We start from the raw sequence: 20,243 nt of genomic DNA, 5'->3' as shown, positions 1-20,243 counted from the left end.
ATCAATCAGTATACAAAACTCATTTCTTCATAGATTATGCACTTGGGACTTCAGCTTCCACCTTTGTATTTGAATTTTTTCAGATTCAACCGCTCTTTATTTCGGCTTTAATGATCAGACTGAAAAAAAATATGTAGAATCAGACTGTGGCTTTAAACTAAATAAGGGAACTCCTTGAGTGTTCAGAACTGCTTATTGTTACTTCATTATTTATTTTTAATTAGTTAAAAGTTTTGCTGAAAAAAAAGACACATTGAAGGATTTTATATTGCACTCAGCAGGAAAACTTGCAACAAATACGAAGTTGTGGCGGCTAGTATAATTACAGCATTTAAAAGGCATCTCGATGGGTTTATGAACAGGAAGGGTTTGGAGGGATGTGGGCTGGGTGCTGACAAGTGGGACTAGATTGGGTTGAGATATCTGGTCGGCATGGATAGGTTGGACAGAAGGGTCTGTTTCCATGCTGTACATCTCTATGTCTCTATGACTTTATGACTCTCAGGGAAAACCTTTATTGGTCCGAATTTATGAGATTGCCAATTAGGTCAATATTATTGTGCGAGCAAATGTAGGAATCATAACGCGTATATTGGCCAGTAAATGTAGGTTTGTGGTAGGGCACCCCCAGTCGATTTCTCAACCAAGACATGAAGGAAAGGATGATAATTTTTCTGCCCATTTCAAAGATGAATTTGGCCACAGGATGGACTGCATTAAGACATGTACACAGATCCTTTATATAGCTTCAAATCATCTTTGTGTCATCAATGTATCAGAATATGCAAAGGGTAAGAGGTTAGGTGTTATGTTACTCATAAAACCCAACAAACATGTTTCCAAGAGCTGGGTCTAGCAGAGTTCCTGTAACAAAAACTATTTATTTGCACATACGTATCATTAAATTCATATGAATTCATAGTTTAATGAATGTTGATTCACCCATTGGTGGACAGTCTAGAGACATGACATAGTGCTGCAGTACTTGTGTTAATTCTTGTGAATTGTTCTGATGAGTGCATGATGAAAAGCTTTGAAAAAATATTCAATAATATTCAGCAATATTCAATTGCTGAAAAAATATTCCGCTATATTCAAATTCCAGACTGCCTATGACTCTTCCAAAATAAGCAAATCTCTATGCTATCATTATATTATATCTTTCTTATGGTAGTATATCCTTCTAAAACATTCAGTACAGTTTCCTCAAATGAATGTTTGAAGTTAAGAAGTTTAATCCACAGAAAGCCTGATTTAAATGTGAAAGTTGAAATGTAATTTACTAAACTAGTTCTATGAACCAATTTGAGCTTAAGACACAATTGAAGTTACATAAAAGGCATGACTTTTTTTAAAACAAAAGAGGGTTTTCTGGGCAGTACTGGAGACCTAACTGCTGGAAAATGTTTGGATGTAATATTAACTTTGTGTTGCAGTAAATTATCATTGTAGTAATGATTTATTGTGCATCATTTTATTTCCTCACAGTTGCTACAAGAGGCAGTATTCTTTATTTCTTAATTGTCGAGATGAGTATGGTGAACGTGATGTATCAGACTTCCCTGAAGCAATTCCTTGGGATTTTTGACCTGTCACTAGTCAGGTTTGGTACCATGTCCTATTTACTTGGATTTACCAGTCAGATCTATTTTCTTAGTTCCAGTTTAATCCACCCTAATTTTGATTATGATTTCTATTTTATGTCTTTGCATTCTATTTTGTGTATATTTCATTTTACATTTAACGTATTTGTAATTCCACCAGGTCTGCTAAAAGTCCATTCACTAGCAAGCGAATAGTCTGCATTATTGATTATATGACCTATGAAATTTACACCTACACTGCTCGGGGATTCTATGAGCAACACAAGTTCCTTTTCACACTCTTGCTTACTTTAAAAATTGATATGCAATGCCACAAAGTTAAGCATGATGAATTTCTCACACTCATTAAAGGTATGTTGGTTCATAAGTAGATGAAGTTGAACTTTTATAAATTGTTACAGTGATTTTGTGTTAGCTAATTTGGAGAAAAAAAGGAAGAAAATCACATTTTTACTTTGAATCTAAATTAGACAATGGAATTCGCTGTGCACAAAGGGTCTGTCATATTGCTTCACATCAGTATTAACTTGCACTTACATAGATCTTTTAACATTCTAATAATATGATTTGGAAACCATCATGTTTAATTCTCAATATTTGTAATGTTTATAAAATGTGCTTGTTCACATTCTCCATTTGTAATTTTTTTGGTTTGCTTTGTACAGGCTCTGGCATTTTGCCTAAGAGAGGATTCAATTGAGATATTAGGCAAAACATATGTGCATTTAATTCAGGACAGGTTCCCTCTGAATTGTTCACTTAAAGCTATGTGGATATATGACTGATAAATACTATTTCTATGAAAATATACAACAATTTTAAATGCATCATAAAATCACAGAATTTTACAGCACAGAAAGAGGACATTCAATCCACCACATGTGAGCCAACCCACTGAAATAACAATCTGTATACTGTTCTTCCTATTTGGAGGTGTCGGTGTTGGACTGGGGTGGAAAAAGTTAAAAATCACAAAACACCAGGTTCTAGTCCAACAGGTTTATTCGGAAGCACCAGCTTTCTGAATGCTGCTCCTTCATCAGATGGTTGTGGAGTAAAATCATATGACACAGAATTTATAAACGTGTGGTATTCAGTGTTAGCGAGTTTTGAGAAGATTTGTAGCTCAGGTTGAGGTTCTGGATATAGTTTTGCTCGCTGAGCTGGAAGGTTCATTTTCAGACATTTTGTCACCATACTAGGTAACATCTTCAGTGAGCCTCCAGATGAAGCACTGCTGATTTCTGCTTTCTATTTATACGTTTGGGTTTCTTTGGGTTGGTGATATTGTTTCCTGTGGTGAGGTCATTTCCTAAGTGACATCACCATAGGAAATGATATCACCGCAGGAAATGACATCACCAACCCAAAGAAACCCAAACATATAAATAGAAAGCAGGAGTCATCAGCAGTGTTTCTTCTGGAGGCTCACTGAAGATGTTACCTAGTATGGTGATGAAACATTTGAAAATGAACCTTCCAGCTCAGCGAACTAAACTATATCCTGGTATTCAATGTGGATTTTACAAATTACTTGCACCATAATTCTGTCAGTGATATTTTTCAGTTTTAATATTGGTGGGCAATGTATTTGACTTAACATGGAATTTGTTAATAAGACAAAAAACCCTCAAGGCATTTAAGGTATAGATTGTTTTCCAGACGAACCAAGATAGTCTGTCTTCAACACTTAAATTGATCTTCATATGTTGTAGATATTTTAATAAACTTAATGAAAATAGTTCTTCAGCATTTTAAGGATAATTTTGGCTTTGTATGATAGTGTAAAGTGAATGAGATAATTTTTATTTCCATTCTCTTCTGTAAGAAGAGATGTAATACAGATACCTATTTGCTTTCATCGATTTTACACAAACTTGCAAAGTCAAGATAATCACCAATAGTTTCTTCAGTAAAATATTTAATATTTATGACACAGCTGATGCAGGAATTATCTCTCCTTTGGTTTACGTCTTTACATTAGAAAAGATTGTTTTACTGAAACTGCAGTGATACTGTAGAAGATATTGCAAACTCAGACAAGTAAAATAACTACCTGGAGGTGACTTCAATTTCTTGGCATTAGTGCTTTCAACAATCTCTTGAGGTGCACTACTATTGATATTCCACATATTCAGAATTGCCTTGCAGCAATTCTGAGGTTGGCTGAGTGGTTAACACTGTAGCCTCACAGCGCCAGAGATCTGGGTTCAATTCCAATCTTGGGCAACCATCTTTGTGGAGCTTGCAAATTTTCCTCATGTCTGTGTGGGTTTCCTCCCACAATCCAAAGATGTGTAGGTCAGGTGATTGGCCATGCCAAATTGCCCACAGTGTTAGATGCATTAGTCAGAGGGAAATGGGTCTAGGTGAGTTGCTCTTTGGAGGGTCGGTGTGCACTTATTGGGCCAAATGGCCTGTTTCCACACTTAGGGAATTGAATCTAATCAAGCAATGCCAAACTGGATATGTGACACAACCCTAAATAGTAATTACTTTAGGAATATGCTGCGCTGTATATGTCTCCCATCTGGTGTCATATACCAAGCAATTAGAGTCTACTTACTATTCTGTTCTCTAGTAAAATGCATTAACTCCAGAAAATAATTTTCCTAATTTGGATATATATAAAAAACATATTTTGGGATGTCAAACCTCTTTTAATTTATCACTGTAAGTCTGCCTTCAGATCTCTCTAAACTGTAGGGAATATTCCCAGGTATAGAGAGCAGCTCTGCAGCTATCGCTCTGTAACCAGTGGCCAGTTGGTTTCAGATAGTGAATCCTGTAACACTTATTGAAATGTGAAGTGCTAAATTTATCATGTTTCTGAGTGTGGTCTACATGTTATATACACTGTCATGTAAATTCAAAATTCCAGGTGGTGCTTCTCTTGACCTCAAAACATGTCCTCAAAAACCTGCCAAATGGATTCTTGATATGACTTGGCTGAACCTGGTTGAACTTAGTAAGCTTAATCAGTTCTTCAACATCCTGGTCCAGGTAAGATTGAAGGCATCATCAATATATTATTGTGGTGATGAATAATAATAATTTTTCATTGAATTTTTGATTCATATTTTAACAAATATTGATGCATGAGATTAATGTAAAATGTTTGTGTTTGACTCAGCAGTTCTAATAGTAAATTTGAATCAAGGTTAGAGCATCAAATCCCAGCTTTGACATTCAAACTTGCAAGCCCTCAGTCTTATGAATTGGTCATTTGTAACACTGGCCATTTGACAATGAGCCCAGCTCTCAAATAATGGGGAGAAGGGGTTTCTACCTTCTGCTCTGCATTAAAGGGATCAGCACTGGCTCAGGAACCTGTTGTTTTATCAATGAGCTATGCCCCAATTCTTTAACTCAGTCATGGCATTGATATACATCTTCCATGTTTCCTATGGGCTTGTTAAGATCTGCACTTTTGGCTAAATCCGACTTGCATCAAGTTTTTTTGGAGGGATTTCTGTGAGGGCTTATGGGTTATTTCGACACATGTTACCAAACCCAACTCTAACTGCCTATCCCACCCCAGTAGCATCCATAACATCCAATCTGTGTCCCACCCTCACATAAGCTGTTCGCAGAAGGAGAACAACCCACAATAGGGCAGAAAGACTCCCAAGTTACTCTGAAGATGTACTGAATGTCACTGAAAACTTTATTTTAAACAAATATGTTTAATTTTGGGTCTCTTACTTATTGGTTTCCTGAAAGGTTAATCCTTCCTGTTTATTAACAGATGTCTGGTGGTTGCTACTGCAGTCTGTAGCAGGTGCATATAACTAAAAGAAGGGCAACAATTCTAACCATTTAAAAATAGATCACAGAAACAGTAACATCTGCAAAGTGCTGAGATTCACTTGTCCTGAGGACAGTATGATATATGTGCAGTGGTCAGGAATCAGCTGCAAGGTGACAGCAGCTGGTGAATTAAATAAAACTGAGAATTAAAATTGCTGCTTTTGGAAAAGAACTTAATTAAATTGCAAGTCCCCTTTACGGCTGACCCATATATAAAAATAAATTAAAAGGACTCAGATGTTTTGGGAGCTGGGCAGACATCAGCAGGCTGTCATGGGAAATCAGAACAGAGGAGCAGTGATGTGTTTTATGGAAACTGGGAACAGACTAAATGCTGGGGGTATTGAATGCAGAGAATAAGAACTGGTGAGATGCTGACCTGTATTGCATCGACCAAATGACACCTTATGGTTCCCTGTTGTAACCAAAGACAATTTCTTACAATTTTGAATACTCTTGCGTTGGAAGGCCTTTAGCTTCCGTTGATGTTTACTATTTGCATGAAGACTTAGAAAACGCACTAAAGAGCATTAAGACCAAAGACTTAGCTAAGTCAAGAGTATCAGGACCAGTAAAGCTCTGAAACAGCTCGGCTGAGAACTTTGGGGCTTTAGAATGTTGGGGAGCTGGGTGAAGAAGACAATAGCATGCTACAGAAGATGGGAGCAGATCACAAGCATTATGAATAGTAGGATATCATTGAGCAGCAATATAGTCAATGTTATCAGCAGTGTTGAGTTTGTATTGATAAAGGGAAGTTAATAGATGTAGTAATTTAGATTTTCATTTCAATGGATGTGGAATATTTGGATTCCCCCACAGGAGATTGGTTAGCAAAATTAAAACATATGGGATAGGTGGTCATGTCTTTGCACAGATTAGAGATTCTTCCTGGGCAGGTATGTCAGGTATGTATCCGGTTTATCACCATACTTTAATAGCCTTTGTTTTGCAAAGGAGATCTCTCTCTTCATTGTCTGAGTGAGTGCAGAGTTCAGAGCAGCCCGGAGAGCTGTAATCCACTTTAACTTGGTCACAATGGCCTGTCAAAGTACGCTGTCTCAGCTACCTTCAACTGGGTCTCAAGCATACGCTTCTCCTCCTCCCTCTGTCACTTCTGGGGTCACTGAGTAGGAAATAATTAAAACTCTTGCATAGGCCGTGGCAGTCTCCCAGAGCACGGACGGGTTAATGGCTGTACCCAAATTAATATCCCAGAAAATTTTAAACTCTTGCAAAAAGTACTTACTGCCCTTCAGGAGAAAAGGATCCATGTGCCAATGCTGCAAGCCTGTCCCATCACCTCTGACCTTAACCTCCAAATACACTACCGCATGGTCAGAAACGGCTATGTTCCCAACTCTACAGGACAGTACCAAATCCAAAAAGGCCGGTGGAGTAAAGAACTTATCAATCTTTGTGTGGCACTTGTGTGAGTTAGAGAAGAAAGTAAAGTCCCAACCCTTGGATGAAGGCAGCTCCACACATCCACCAATCCCAAATCCCTACATAAATCCACCAGTTGGTTGAATTGCAGGGAGGTGCTTGGGAGACCCCTAGGCATCCTGTCCAGCTCAGGGTCCATGGGACAATTGAAGTCTCCCCCTATAATCGTGTGGCGCACTCCAAGGGGCATCAACCTGGAAAGTGCATCCGTTAAAGACTTAAGGGGCTGTGCCAGGTGGGGTTAATAAACATTCAAAGTACCATACTCCTCTCCATGTATTAGAGCTTTGAGGATCACAAATTGCACATATTAATTTGGTCTAACAGCTGAAATGGGAGATTCTTCTGAATGAGTAGAGCTACTCCCCTGCTTTTGGAATTAAAAGACGAGAAGTACACCCAGCCGAACCCTCCCTGCTGCAACCTTAGATGCTCCTTATCTGGATGTGTTTCTTGCAACAGAGCGTCATTGACCCTTTCCTTTCCAAGACTTGAAAGTATTTTCTTTCTCTTAATCAGTGAGTGACTCCCCTTAATATTCCAGGTGCACCATTTAAATGAGCAACTAGCCATAGCCATGACCCCCCAAGAGGAAGAACCTTACTCACAATGTGCTGAGTGGAAACAGTAGTCTAATCTGGAAAATACATCTATAAGAACTACCAAAGCAGAACTTCTAAAAGCTACGCCTATAGTAAGCCAACACAAAAAACAGATAATAAGAGACTTTCCCCCTTGCCCATAGCCGGCACTCACACGATCCACTAACCCCTCCATGGCTCCTTCTAGCTGAAGCCGCGCCCCAAACCCAGGCAAAACAAAAGTAAAGAATACATGTATGTTACAAACAAGGAAATTAGAATTGGGCATTCAGCCTGTCCCACTCATACATCGACCCCAGTTATTACTGATCAAAAAAAATCCTAAACCAGGTGAAAGAAAAAACAGGGAATAATAAAAAATGAGAGGGGAGAAAGAAAAAAGACCCTCATATATTAAAGGGGCAAAACCAAGTAAACAACAGAGAAAATAAAGGAAACACAAAATATTGTCCATATTACTTGAACTAGGCAGTCTAATTTAAAGTGTTCAGGAAGTCCTTTGCCTTTTCTGATGAATCAAAAATATACACGGACCCTCCATGGCTGAAATGTAACACTGCCGGGAACCTTACAGAGTACTGAATATTCAAATCTCTCAGCCTCTTCTTTACTTCATCAAAGATCTTCCTCTTGCAGTGCACAGCCACAGAAATGTCCTAAAATAATATAATTTTTGATCCCTTGTAGATCAGAGACTGTGGATCGTTCCCCAGTGTTCTGGAAGCTTCCAATACCATTTGCTTGTCTCTATAATGCTGAAATCTTGCCTGGGTTGTGGTGCAGAGCTCAGCAGGGCAGACCTATTAGATCACCACCATCTTGAATCTCCTCTGGAGGGCATGTCTTATGAAGAAAGGTTGAGGGAGCTAGGGCTTTTTTCATTGGAGCAAAGAAGAATGAAAGGTGACTTGATAGAGGTCTACAAGATGTTGAGAAGCATAGATAAAGTAGGTAGCCAGAGACTTTTTCCCATAGCGGAAATGTCTATCATGAGGGGGCATAATTTTAAGGTAATTAGAGGAAAATTTAGGGGAGATGTCAGAGGTAGGTTCTTTCCATAGAGAGTGGTAGGTACATGGAATGCACTGCCAACAGTAGTGGTAGAATCACGTATATTAGGGACATGTAAGCGACTACTGGATAGGCACATGGAAGTTATTACGATTAAGGGTATGTAGGTTTGTCTGATCTTAGAGTAGGATAAAAGGCCAGCACAACATTAAGGGCAGAAGGGCCTGTATGGTGCTGTACTGTTCGATATTCTATGTTCTATGAAACGCTTGAATACCTTATTTAGATTAGATTAGATTAGATTACTTACAATGTGGAAACAGGCCCTTCGGCCCAACAAGTCCACACCGGCCCGCCGAAGCGCAAACCACCAAGATACATTCCCCTACATTTAACCCTTCATCTAACACTACGGGCAATTTAGCATGGCCAATTCACCTAACCTGCACATTTTTAGATTGTGGGAGGAAACCAGAGGACCCGAAGAAAACCCACACAGACACGGGGAGAATGTGCAAACTCCACACATATTTGTTTGGAAAATGTCAGTATGATATATGTTACATTGACAGAAGGTGGGTGAGGACAAGCAGTACGTTACATTAGTTGTAACATAGGCAGACCATTCAGCCCATTGAGCCTGCTTTGCCATTTAATACAATTATTGCTGATCAGAATTTCATTCCTTTCACCCATACTACCCCAATAACGACGCTATTAACAATAAAAAATGTATCAAGCCCTACTCCAAATATACTCAAAGACTGAGTTTCCACAGCCCTGTGGGGTAGAAAATTCCAAAGATTCACCAGCCTCCAAGTAAAATGATTTCTCCTCATCCATATCTTAAATGGCATCCCCTTATTTTTAGGTTTTGCCCCCAGGTCTGAACTTGCCAAACAGGCAAAACATCTTACCTGCAGATATCCTGTCTGTCCTGTAAGCACTTTGTAGGTTCCAATGAGATCAGCTCTCATTCTTCAAGACTCTGGAGGATACAGGCCTAGTCTGCCCCGTCTCTTCATAGGACTGTACCACCATCTCTGGAACAAGTCTGGTGAACCTTCATTATACTCCCTCTATCATTCCTAAGGTAAGGAGACTCAACTGCATACAGTTCTCCAGGTGTAATCTAACCAAGCTCTTATACAATTGAAACAAGACTTGATTACTCCAGTACTCAAATTCTATTGCAATTAATATTCTGTGACTATTCCTAATTGCATCCTGCACGTTAGCCTTCAGGACTTATTGATAAGGACACCTAGGCCACTTTGCATATCTACACTGACTAATCTCTTACCATTTGAGAAATACTCTGCATATCTGTTCTTCCTACTATAGTGGATAATCTCACATGTTTCCAAATTATATGCCATCCATCATGACCTAAGCTACTCACTAAGCCTGTTGAAATCTTTTGCGTAGCACAGATTCTTGCTTAGTTTTCTATCATCTGAAAATCTAGAAATACTACATTTGTTATAGACTCAAATCACAGAATCCCTACAGTGTGGAAACAGGCCCTTCATCCCAACAAGTCCACACCAACCCATCCTGACCCTTCCCCCTACCCTATTACTTCACATTTACCCCTGACCAATGCTCCTAACCTACACATCCTTGAACACCAGGGGCAATTTAGCATGGCCAATTCACCGAACCTGCACATCTTTGGATTGTGGGAGGAAACCCACACAGACGTAGGGAGAATGTGCAAACTCCACACAGACAGTCGCCCGAGGCTCGAGCTGAACCTGTATACCTGGCACTGAAAGGCAGCAGTACTAACCACTTAGCCACCGTGCCACCACGGTGTTCCTCGCATCAAAACCTTGATATTTATTGTTTATCGCTGGTACCTAAATACTAATCTTTGCAATATCCCACTAATTACAGCCTATCAAAGTGAGATTGACCTGTTTATCCATACTCTCTGTTATTCATACAGTCAGGACTGCCTCCCATTCTCTATGAGAGAATCTAATATCTCCCTTATTCTTAAAAGAGAGAAAGCCCCAGAGGACTGTCCTTCGTACAGGCCTATCTCACTGTTAAACGTGGATTTTAAAATTCTGTCGAAAACGCTGGCACTGAGGTTGGAGAAGGCATTGCCCTCTATTGTAAAGGAGGATTGGGCAGGTTTTATTAGGGGCTCCTCTAACAATATTAGAAGAGCACTGAATATGGTCTGGGTGTGCCAGCAAGCGTTGATTCTGGGTTTGGTAGTCTCCCTGGATGCAGAGGAAGCGTTTGGTCGGGTGGAGTGGCCGTACCTTTTTTATGTCCAAGAACGGTTTGGTCTTGGGGGGATGGTGGGTTTTCGCCAGGTGGGTGGCAGTATTATATAGCGACCCTAAGGCAGTGGTTCTCACTAATGGCATAAGGTCTGACAATTTTAATTTTGCTAGAGGCAGCCGACAAGTGCCCCCTTTCACCACTGCTGTTTACATTAGTGATTGAGCAGTTGGCAGAGCAATCCGGAGGGACCCCAATATAGTTGCCGCAGAGGTGGGATCAGGGTGTGTAAAATCACCCTTTATGCAGATGACGTTCTTCTTTTTCTATCCAACCCGACAATATCGGTGCCCCGTTTAAAAGAAAATGTTTATCTATTTTACGCTTATCTCGGGTTAGAAAGTTAACTTTATGAAATTAGAGGCCATGCCTGTGGGGGGTCTTGTGGGAGTACCCGATCATGAAGGTAATCTGATTCCCTTTCAGGTGGTCACAGGAAGGCTGTCTATATTTAGGCATTTTTATTTCTCCTGCCTTTGATCAATTATATAAAACTAATTTTGTGCATTTGCTTGAGAAGATAAGACAGAACCTACAGCGTTAGGAGGTTCTACCAATATCTTGGTTGGGTAGAATAGCTCTGGTTAAAATAAATGTTCTTTCTCGTTTATTATATCCCATGCGAATGCTCCCTCTAGTGCCACCTCAGCAAACGTTACAGAGGCTTAACAGTTGACTTGGTTCTTTCATCTTGCACTGCAGGCGACCTCTTATTAAGCTTGCTAAATTGCAGCTTCCACAGGAGATAGAGGAGGGGTAGAATGCCCAGGTTTCAAGAAATTTCAAATACGTTCTTGATCATCTTACATGAATGTCTGTGCTTGCCAGGACCTGAGGTCAATTTGGCTGGACATCGAGGCCTCCCAGGCAAAATGCCCCCTCATTAATTTGCTGTTTATGGACAGGATGAGGATTGTGATGGAACATTGCAGAAACCCGATTGGCATTAACACGGTTAAAGCATGGAGAATGATGCAACAAAACGAGGGCAATTTATATAAAACTTCCCTTTTTACTCCCATAGTAGGAATGCCAGGATTTTGGCCAGAATCAATGGATTCTTGCTTTAAGTTATGGAAGTCTAGAGGAGTTTCCTGTCTGGGAGACTTATTTCGATCAGCTGAGCCTTAAATATGAATTGGCCACTAGGGACCTCTTTTGTTATTTTCAGATTAGTGACTTTATACAGAAAAAGATCACACTATTGGTTAATTCCTATAAGTCTGATGTGGAGAGGGGAGTACTTCGGTCTGCAGATGTTCTCTTGATTTATTAGGAGGTTGTGTCTTGAAAGACATTAAACAGCTATGTGAATCTGGACTCAGGAATTGGAAGTGGAGATCTCATCAGAGGGATGGGAGGATGTTTGGAAGAATGTGAGGAAGATTTCAATCTGTAATAGGACACAGGCTATGCAACTGAAGGTTCTCCACAGGGCCTATTTGGCTCCAGAGCAGCTTGCGAAATTTATAAAAGGAACGTCTCAGATGTGTCCCAAATGTAAAACAGATATTGACACTCTTACTCATTGCTTGTAGTCATGTTGCAAGCTTTGCAGGTATTGGGGTGTTATAGCAAATGTTTTGGAAGAGGTCACGGTAGATCCCCAGTGTCCCTCCTCTTGGGTCTGCTGAATCTGCCTTCTTTAGATGTGCATGGGAAGAAACTGTTTAATATTCTCTCGTATTGTGCGAGACAGATCATTCTGATGAGCTGGGTCTCAGAAAATACCAAATATTAAAATATTTATAGTAATGAGCTAACAGATTTTATCAAAAGAACAAGACAGAGGACATGTTTCTAACATCAGAGGACAGGGAAAAGTTGGGAATTGGGACAGATATGTCTTTTGATTAAATTTAAAATATAAGCTATAAGTATTAATTTAACCTGGAGCAGAGTTTTGTAGAGGAATAAGACAGTGCTATTTTCTGGATCTGTAGATTGTGAAGGAGCAAAAATGGCCTTTAGTAGAGTGATATGCTTTTCTTGTCGGATGTGGGAGTGTAGGGAGAGCTTATGGGTTAATGTGGATTATATCTGCAATAAGTGCTGTTGGTTGTGAATCCTATCAGATCGAATGGATTGGTTGGAGAGACAGTTAGGGGCAATGAGGAATTTGCAACAGCAAGGGGATGTGATGGATGACAGTTATAGGAAGGAGGAAAATTCACAGATACAGTCATATAGATGAATTAACTCCTGGAAAGGTAACAGAGGTAGGCAGTTCGTGCAGGAGTCTTCTGTGGCTATCTCCATTTCAAGCAAGTATGCTGTTTTGAAAAATGTAGGGGGTGATGGATTGTAAGGGGGAATTTAACACAAACAGCCAAGTTTCTAGTATTGAGACTGGCTCTAATGCAATGAGGGGTACGTTGGGTTCCAAGAGATCAATTGTGTTAGGGGATTCTATAGTCTGAGGCACAGACCGACGCTTCTGTGGCTAGCAACAAAAAAGCAACAAAAGCAACAAAAAAGTGTTGCTTCCCTGGTGCCAGGATCAAGGATGTCTCAGAGAGGGTGCAGAATGTTCTCAAGGGGGAGATGGGCCAGCAGGAGGTCATTCTACACATTGGAACCAACAACACAGGAAGGGAAAAGATTGAGATTCTAAAGGGAGATTACAGAGAGTAGACAGGAATTTAAAAAGGAGGTCCTCGGGAGTGGTAATATCTGGATTACCCCCGGTGCTACAAGCTAGTGAGGGTAGGAATAGGAGGATAGAGCAGATGAATGCATGGCTGAGGAGCTGGTGTATGGGAGAAGGATTCACATTTTTGGATCATTGGAATCTCTTTTGGGGTAGAAGTGACCTGCACAAGAAGAACCTAAATTGGAAGGGGACTAATATACTGGCAGGGAGGTTTGCGAGAACTGCTTGGGAGGATTTAAACTAGTAAGGTGGGGGGGGGTGGGGGGGGGGGGAAGGAACCCAGGGAGATAGTGAGGAAAGAGATCAATTTGAGACTGGTACAGTTGAGAACAGAAGTCAGTCAGTCAGTCAGGGCAAGCAGGGACAAGGTAGGATAAATAAATTAAACTGCATTTATTTCAATGCAAGGGGCCTGACAGGGAAGGCAGATGAACTCAGGGCATGGTTAGGAACATGGGACTGGGATATCATAGCAATTACAGAAACATGGCTCAGGGATGGGCAGGACTGGCAGCTTAGTGTTCCAGGATACAAATGCTACAGGAAGGATAGAAGGGGAGGCAAGAGAGGAGGGGGAGTGACGTTTTTGATAAGGGATAGCATTACAGCTGTGATGAGGGAGGATATTCCCAGGAATATGTCCAGGGAAATTATTTGGGTGGAACTGAGAAGTAAGAAAGGGATGATCACCTTATTGGGATTGTATTATAGTCAGAGGGAAATTGAGAAACAAACTTGTAAGGAGATCTCAGCTATTTGTAAGAATAATAGGGTAGTTATGGTAGGGGATTTTAACTTTTCAAACATAGACTGGGACTGCCATAGTGTTAAGGGTTTAGATGGCGAAGAATTTGTTAAGTGTGTACAAGACAATTTTCTGATTCAGTATGTGGATGTACCGACTAGAGAAGGTGCAAAACCTGGCCTACTCTTCGCAAATAAAGCAGGGCAGGTGACTGAGGTGTCAGTGGGGGAGCACTTTGGGGCCAGTGACCATAATTCCATTAGATTTAAAGTAGTGATGGAAAAGGATAGACCAGATTTAAAAGTTGAAGTTCTAAATTGGAGAAAGGCAAATTTTGACAATATTAGGCAAAAACTTTCAAAAGCTGATTGGGGGCAATTGTCCGCAGGTAAAGGGATGGCTGGAAAATGGGAAGCCTTCAAGAATGATATCACGAGAGTCCAGAGACAGTACATTCCTGTTAGGGTGAAAGGAAATGCTGGTAGGTGTAGGGAATGCTGGATGACTAAAGAAATTGAGGGTTTGGTTAAGAAATTGAAGGAAGCATAAGGTATAGACAGGATAGATCAAGTGAATTCTTAGAAGAGTATAAGGGAATATACTTAAGAGGGAGATCAGGAGGGCAAAAAGGTGACGTGATAGCTTTGGCAAATCAAACTAAGGAGAATCCAAAGGGACTTTACAAATACATTAAGGACAGAAGGGTAACTAGGGAGAAAATAGGGCCCCTCAAAGATCAGCAAGGCAACCTTTGTGTGGAGCCACAGACAATGGGGGAGATACTAAACAAGTATCTTGCATCAGTAATTACTGTGGAAAAGGACATGAAAGATATAGACTGTAGGGAAATAGATGGTGACATCTTGAAAAATGTCCATATTACAGAGGAGGAACTGTTGGATGTCTTGGAATGCATAAAAGTGGATAAAACCCCGGGATCTGATCAAGTGTACCCTAGAATTCTGTGGGAAGCTAGGGAAGTGATTGCTGGGCCTCTTGCTGAGATGTTGTATCATCGATAGTGACAGGTGAGGTGCCGGAAGACTGGAGGTTGGCTAACATGGTGCCACTGTTTAAGAAGGGTGGTAAGGACAAGCCAGGGAATTATAGACTGGTGAGCCTGATGTCAGTGGGGGCAAGTTGTTGGAGGGAATCCTGAGGGACAGGATGTACAAGTATTTGGAAAGGCAAAGACTGATTCGGGATAGTCAACATGGCTTTGTGCATGGGAAATCATGTCTCACAAACTTGATTGAGTTTTTTGAGGAAGTAACAAAGAGGATTAATGAGGGCAGAGCAGTAGATATGATCGATATGGACTTCAGTAAGGCGCTTGACAAGGTTCCCTATGGGAGATTAGTTAGCAAGGTTAGATCTAACAGGATAACTGGCTCAAATGTAGATGACAGAGGGTGGTGGTGGAGGTTGTTTTTCAGACTGGAGGCCTGTGACCAGTGAAGTATCACAAGGATAGGTGCTGGGTTCACTACTTTTCGTCAATTATATAAATGATCTAGTGTAAACATAGGAGGTGTAGTTTGTAAATTTGCAGATGACACCAAAATTGAAGCTGTAGTGGACAGCAAAGAAGCTTACCTCAGATTACAACAGGATCTTGACCAGATGGGCCAATGGGCTGAGAAGTGGCAGATGGAGTTTAATTCAGATAAATGCGAAGTGCTGCATTTTGGGAAAGCAAATCTTAGCAGGATGTATACACTTAATGGTAAGGTCTTAGGGAGTGTTGCTGAACAAAGAGACCTTAGAGTGCAGGTTCATGGCTCCTTGAAAGTGAAGTTGCAGGTAGATAAGATAGTGAAGAAGGCGTTTGGTATACCTTTCTTTTCTCAGTCAGAGTATTGCGTACAGGAGTTGGGAGGTCATGTGCGGCTGTACAGGGCATTGGTTAGGCCACTGTTGGAATATTGCGTGTAATTCTGGTCTCCTTCCTATCGGAATGATGTTGTGAAACTTGAAAGGATTCAGAAAAGATTTATAAGCATGTTGCCAGGGTTGGGGGATTTGAGCTACAGGGAGAGGCTGAACAGGTTGGGGCTGTTTTCCCTGGAGCGTCGGCTGCTGAGGGGTGACCTTCTAGAGTTTTATAAAATTACGTGGATAGAATAAATAGACAAAGTCTTTTCCCTGGGGTGGGGGAGTCTAGAACTACAGTTGCAACATTTAAAAGACATTTGGATGGGTATATAAATAGGAGGGCTTTGGAAGGATATGGGCCGGGTGCTGGCAGGTAGGATTAGATTGGGTTGGGATATCTGGTCGGCATGGAAGAGTTGGACCAAAGGGTCTGTTTGCGTGCTGTACATCTCTATGACTCTATAACCACATATAGAAATAAGAAGTGATTAAATAAATAATAAAACTGAAAGAGAGCAGGCCCAAGGATCCCAGATGTGAAAGAGCAATGGGGGATTTTCCCCATTACTGATGGAAGGAATTTTATTTACGGATTAAGTCTTTTTATAAACATTCACCGGATGGGTTGTGCCGGGTGGTTGAAGTAGTTGCTTTGATATTCCAAAGTACACTTAGAAAGAATCCATACAGCTTCCAGGTTTATAAATGACCAAAGGTGGTTGTACATCTGATAGTCTTGGTGTAATCAAGTGTGGTTCTCCTGGAAACCTCAGTGCATGAAGTGAGAAGCCAAGCTGCAGTTGCCAGCTGTTATCATTACTCCCAGGTCTGGTTAGAAGACATAACAGGACTGAGGCTATAGGAAGGCACAAATAATTACTGTACCTACATCTGAAATGTGTTACATTTGAATACAGTATCCAGGTATTCCAGGAGACACTACGGGCAGAATTCTGTTGAATAGACTCACATTAAAGGGATCAGGAATAGGTCAGGAACTTGTTGTTTGGTTAACGAACTTGCCACAATTCTTTAGTTCAGCCATGACATTCACACACTTCTCTCAGGTTCCCTGTGAGCTTGTTAAAACCTACACCTTGTCTGGAGAAGAATCTCTCATTAAAGAGATCCTGGCAAGAGTTAGAAACGTTGAATTAAACAATGCCTCCCAGCAACCATAGAAATGAAAATATTGCTCCACTGTTCGCTACACACCACCATCTTGAAATTCCTGTATCCACAACTCTTCCCTGGAATCCTGCTGTTGAATATGAGGGATTGAAATGGAACACTGGGCACAACTATCCCCTCCCTGGCGAAGTTGAGAAAGGTGGCGCGAAGGGTGAATAATTGGATAGATTGATGCTGGAATGATACCCACCCTTTCTCATCACCTCAGCAATTAAATCCTGGATAAAAAGGTCCATAAACAACCTTCACGACTCATCACTAACCCAATTAACTGCATAATGGAGAAAAGGGGATGATTTATCAACTGGGAGACCAGTGTGGCCTGCCTGCTGGGTTGGGAAGCTGCCCACAGTTTGCCTCAATGTAGGCCTATTTGGAGTAAGAATGGAGGACAAGTCTCTGTGTGGCTTTTTAGTGGCTAGTTGGAGCTCAATCTGGTCTGTGTTCTCAATGGTGGGGCAGATAGTCGGTCGTGCATAAAGACTAACAACCCCCCACCCCCCCATAGTGCATAGAGCAATAAATTTTAGCTTCTCTTCCCCATGGATGGGAAAAAGAAGCTATATTTTCAAACTAAACAGGATGTGGATGGGAATGGTGAGGAACTGAGCAGTAGGAGTAAGTTCCTTCGAATCTGAATGCAGTGCCCCAACACATCTATCGACCTCGTGCAAGTTGGGAAGGTGAGTGGCTCCAATTTTTAGGCATCAACCTCCCACGCTTCAAAATGATGGTTACATACAGAATCTTTGAATGAACAGTAGTATTAACTGAAGCTCTATAGAAAACTATACAATCTGATTGGATCAAAGATGTCCAGGTCTAAAATGTAAAAAATCTAAAACAGTTGATAATGTTGATCATGAGTCCACAACACATTATAAACAATTGTGTTAATTTTGACCCAATATTGTACTTCTTTCTCTTTCTTCATTTAAAACAAAACTGTGCTCTTTGCTGAATACAGTTGGATAATCTTGGTGATTTATTTTGTTAAATGACATTCAGCTCAACCTTGTAAAAAATGGAATCTGACCAGAATTAAATATCGAGGATTACAAGGGTAGATTTTATGAATCAGTTGTCCCGGTGCAAATGTTTGTGTATTTGAAGCTCAACTCAAAGTGTCAGCTCTTACAGGGCAGTATGGTCATATTGCAGCTTCACTAATTTTCCAGATATTTGTTTTAATGAATATAAAATTGGATGTGCAACCTGTTAAATGGCTGAGCTGGACTCTGGGTTTGAAATCAGAAATGTCAGCTCTGAGAGGTAATACTAATCAACTTAACTGTTTCAATTCTGAGCCTCTCGAGTAATTTAGTTGAGACTTGTTAATGTGGCATTTTGCTGAAGAAATCCTTTTCCTAAGAGTAATATATTCTTGTAATTGACAGCTGGCCATCTATTACATTTGTAGGTTGCTCGAAATGAGAAACAGTGGAAAAACTGGTATGATAAAGATGCTCCAGAAGAGGAGGAGCTTATGCCTGATGGTTACCATCAATCTCTGGACTGTTTTGGCAAGCTTTTATTGGTCCGATCCTGGTGTCCAGACAGAACAATTGCACAGGTGGAACTTTTGCAAATAAAACTGTCTTCATAGCTTCCTTCTGTAAGGCCATCACTTTATCATTAAATTACATTGAAATTATACAACAGAGGCAGGCTGATCCATCTAACCAGTCCATGTAGCTGTTGATCCTGCACTCAGTCAGTAGTCCTAGCCCTATGGGCCCACTCTGTTCTCATTTTGCTTTATTCTTTTTCACCCAGTTTATTTCCAAACTTTCAACATGACAGTACTTCCATTTTATCAAAACACCATCAACTCTGCCATTCCTAATACATAGCTAATTGGATTTCCAATCTTCCCTGACAAGAGTAATCTCGTACTGTTTGATCCCATTGCAATCACGGACAGAGGAGCAGGAGGAGGCCATTCTGACCCTGAGCCTGCTCTGTCATTCAGTAAGATCATGCCTGATCTGGTTGTGGGCTCAAATACACTTTTCTCTTTGCCTTATTTGATAGTCCTGTTCTCAGCTAATCCACCTGAGACCATTGCTTCAGACAGCGGTAGTAATTTGCTCTGGGCTTTCCTGCTTTAACCTATCCTTCCTTGCTTTCCTAACATCTGGATACTTGCCAGTGCTTCAAAAACTACCAATACCCTATTCCTCAATGGGAGGACTGCTTTTGAAACTTTTGTTGCAGACATTTCTCTCTCATTCCCTGATGTATTGCGTTGTCTCCGTAATCATAAATTTAAAGAATCTCAATTGGGACAATTCCCTCAGATGATGTTTGTTTAGATAATAACTTTGTTTTTGTTGGCTTTCAAATTTATTTGCATTGAATTTGATTGTCTTTGGAAATTTAATTTTAAGGGACGTTGGGCACTCCTTCAGAACTGCCACTTATTTCAAGGATGAGTTGATGGACACAGTTACAGAAACTGATGTTAACCTGAAACTCCCACATCTAGCAAGAACTGTATGTCATTACTCTTTCTGAAATACCATTCTTAAAACTTTGTGTAGTCTCTCAATATGAGAATCATTGACTACCCAGTTCTTCAAAGAGAAAGAAAGAGTCCTATGCAATTAATATTGCTTTTGAGAGTTACTTATTTGCACCTGGTAGACAAACACAGAGGTCGAGACGTTTGAGCCCACGAACCTCTAATTTGGAGGCAAGAGTGAAAATAACACTCTCTGGTTCAAGTTAGCAGTTATTCTAAGTATAACTGCCTCTTAAATTGAGTGACCTCACTGACTGAAGTCAGGTAGATTAGATTAGATTACCTACAGTGTGGAAACAGGCCCTTCGGCCCAACAAGTCAACACCGCCCCGCCGAAGCGTAACCCACCCATACCCCTACATCTACATCTAGATCTACATCTACCCCTTACCTAACACCATGGGCAATTTAGCATGGCCAATTCACCTAACCTGCACATCTTTGGACTGTGGGAGGAAACCGGAGCACCCGGAGGAAACCCACG

The 20,243-nt window shown here is 40.7% G+C and overlaps 1 protein-coding gene across 1 annotated transcript in view; it reads left to right on the top strand.

The window, feature by feature from the left end:
- Positions 1–20,243, top strand: part of LOC140453242 (dynein axonemal heavy chain 5-like) — a 293,833-nt gene that overhangs the window by 245,096 nt on the left and 28,494 nt on the right. The window contains 4 exon segments of the mRNA XM_072547816.1: positions 1,489–1,603; positions 1,765–1,955; positions 4,486–4,607; positions 18,656–18,808. Of these exon segments, the coding sequence (XP_072403917.1) occupies positions 1,489–1,603; positions 1,765–1,955; positions 4,486–4,607; positions 18,656–18,808 (581 nt within the window).

The sequence above is a fragment of the Chiloscyllium punctatum genome, chromosome 26, assembly GCF_047496795.1.
Source record: "Chiloscyllium punctatum isolate Juve2018m chromosome 26, sChiPun1.3, whole genome shotgun sequence".
Lineage (NCBI taxonomy): Eukaryota > Metazoa > Chordata > Chondrichthyes > Orectolobiformes > Hemiscylliidae > Chiloscyllium > Chiloscyllium punctatum.
The sequence above is the reverse complement of the archived record's forward strand: the minus strand, read 5'-3'. Positions and strand labels throughout refer to the sequence as shown.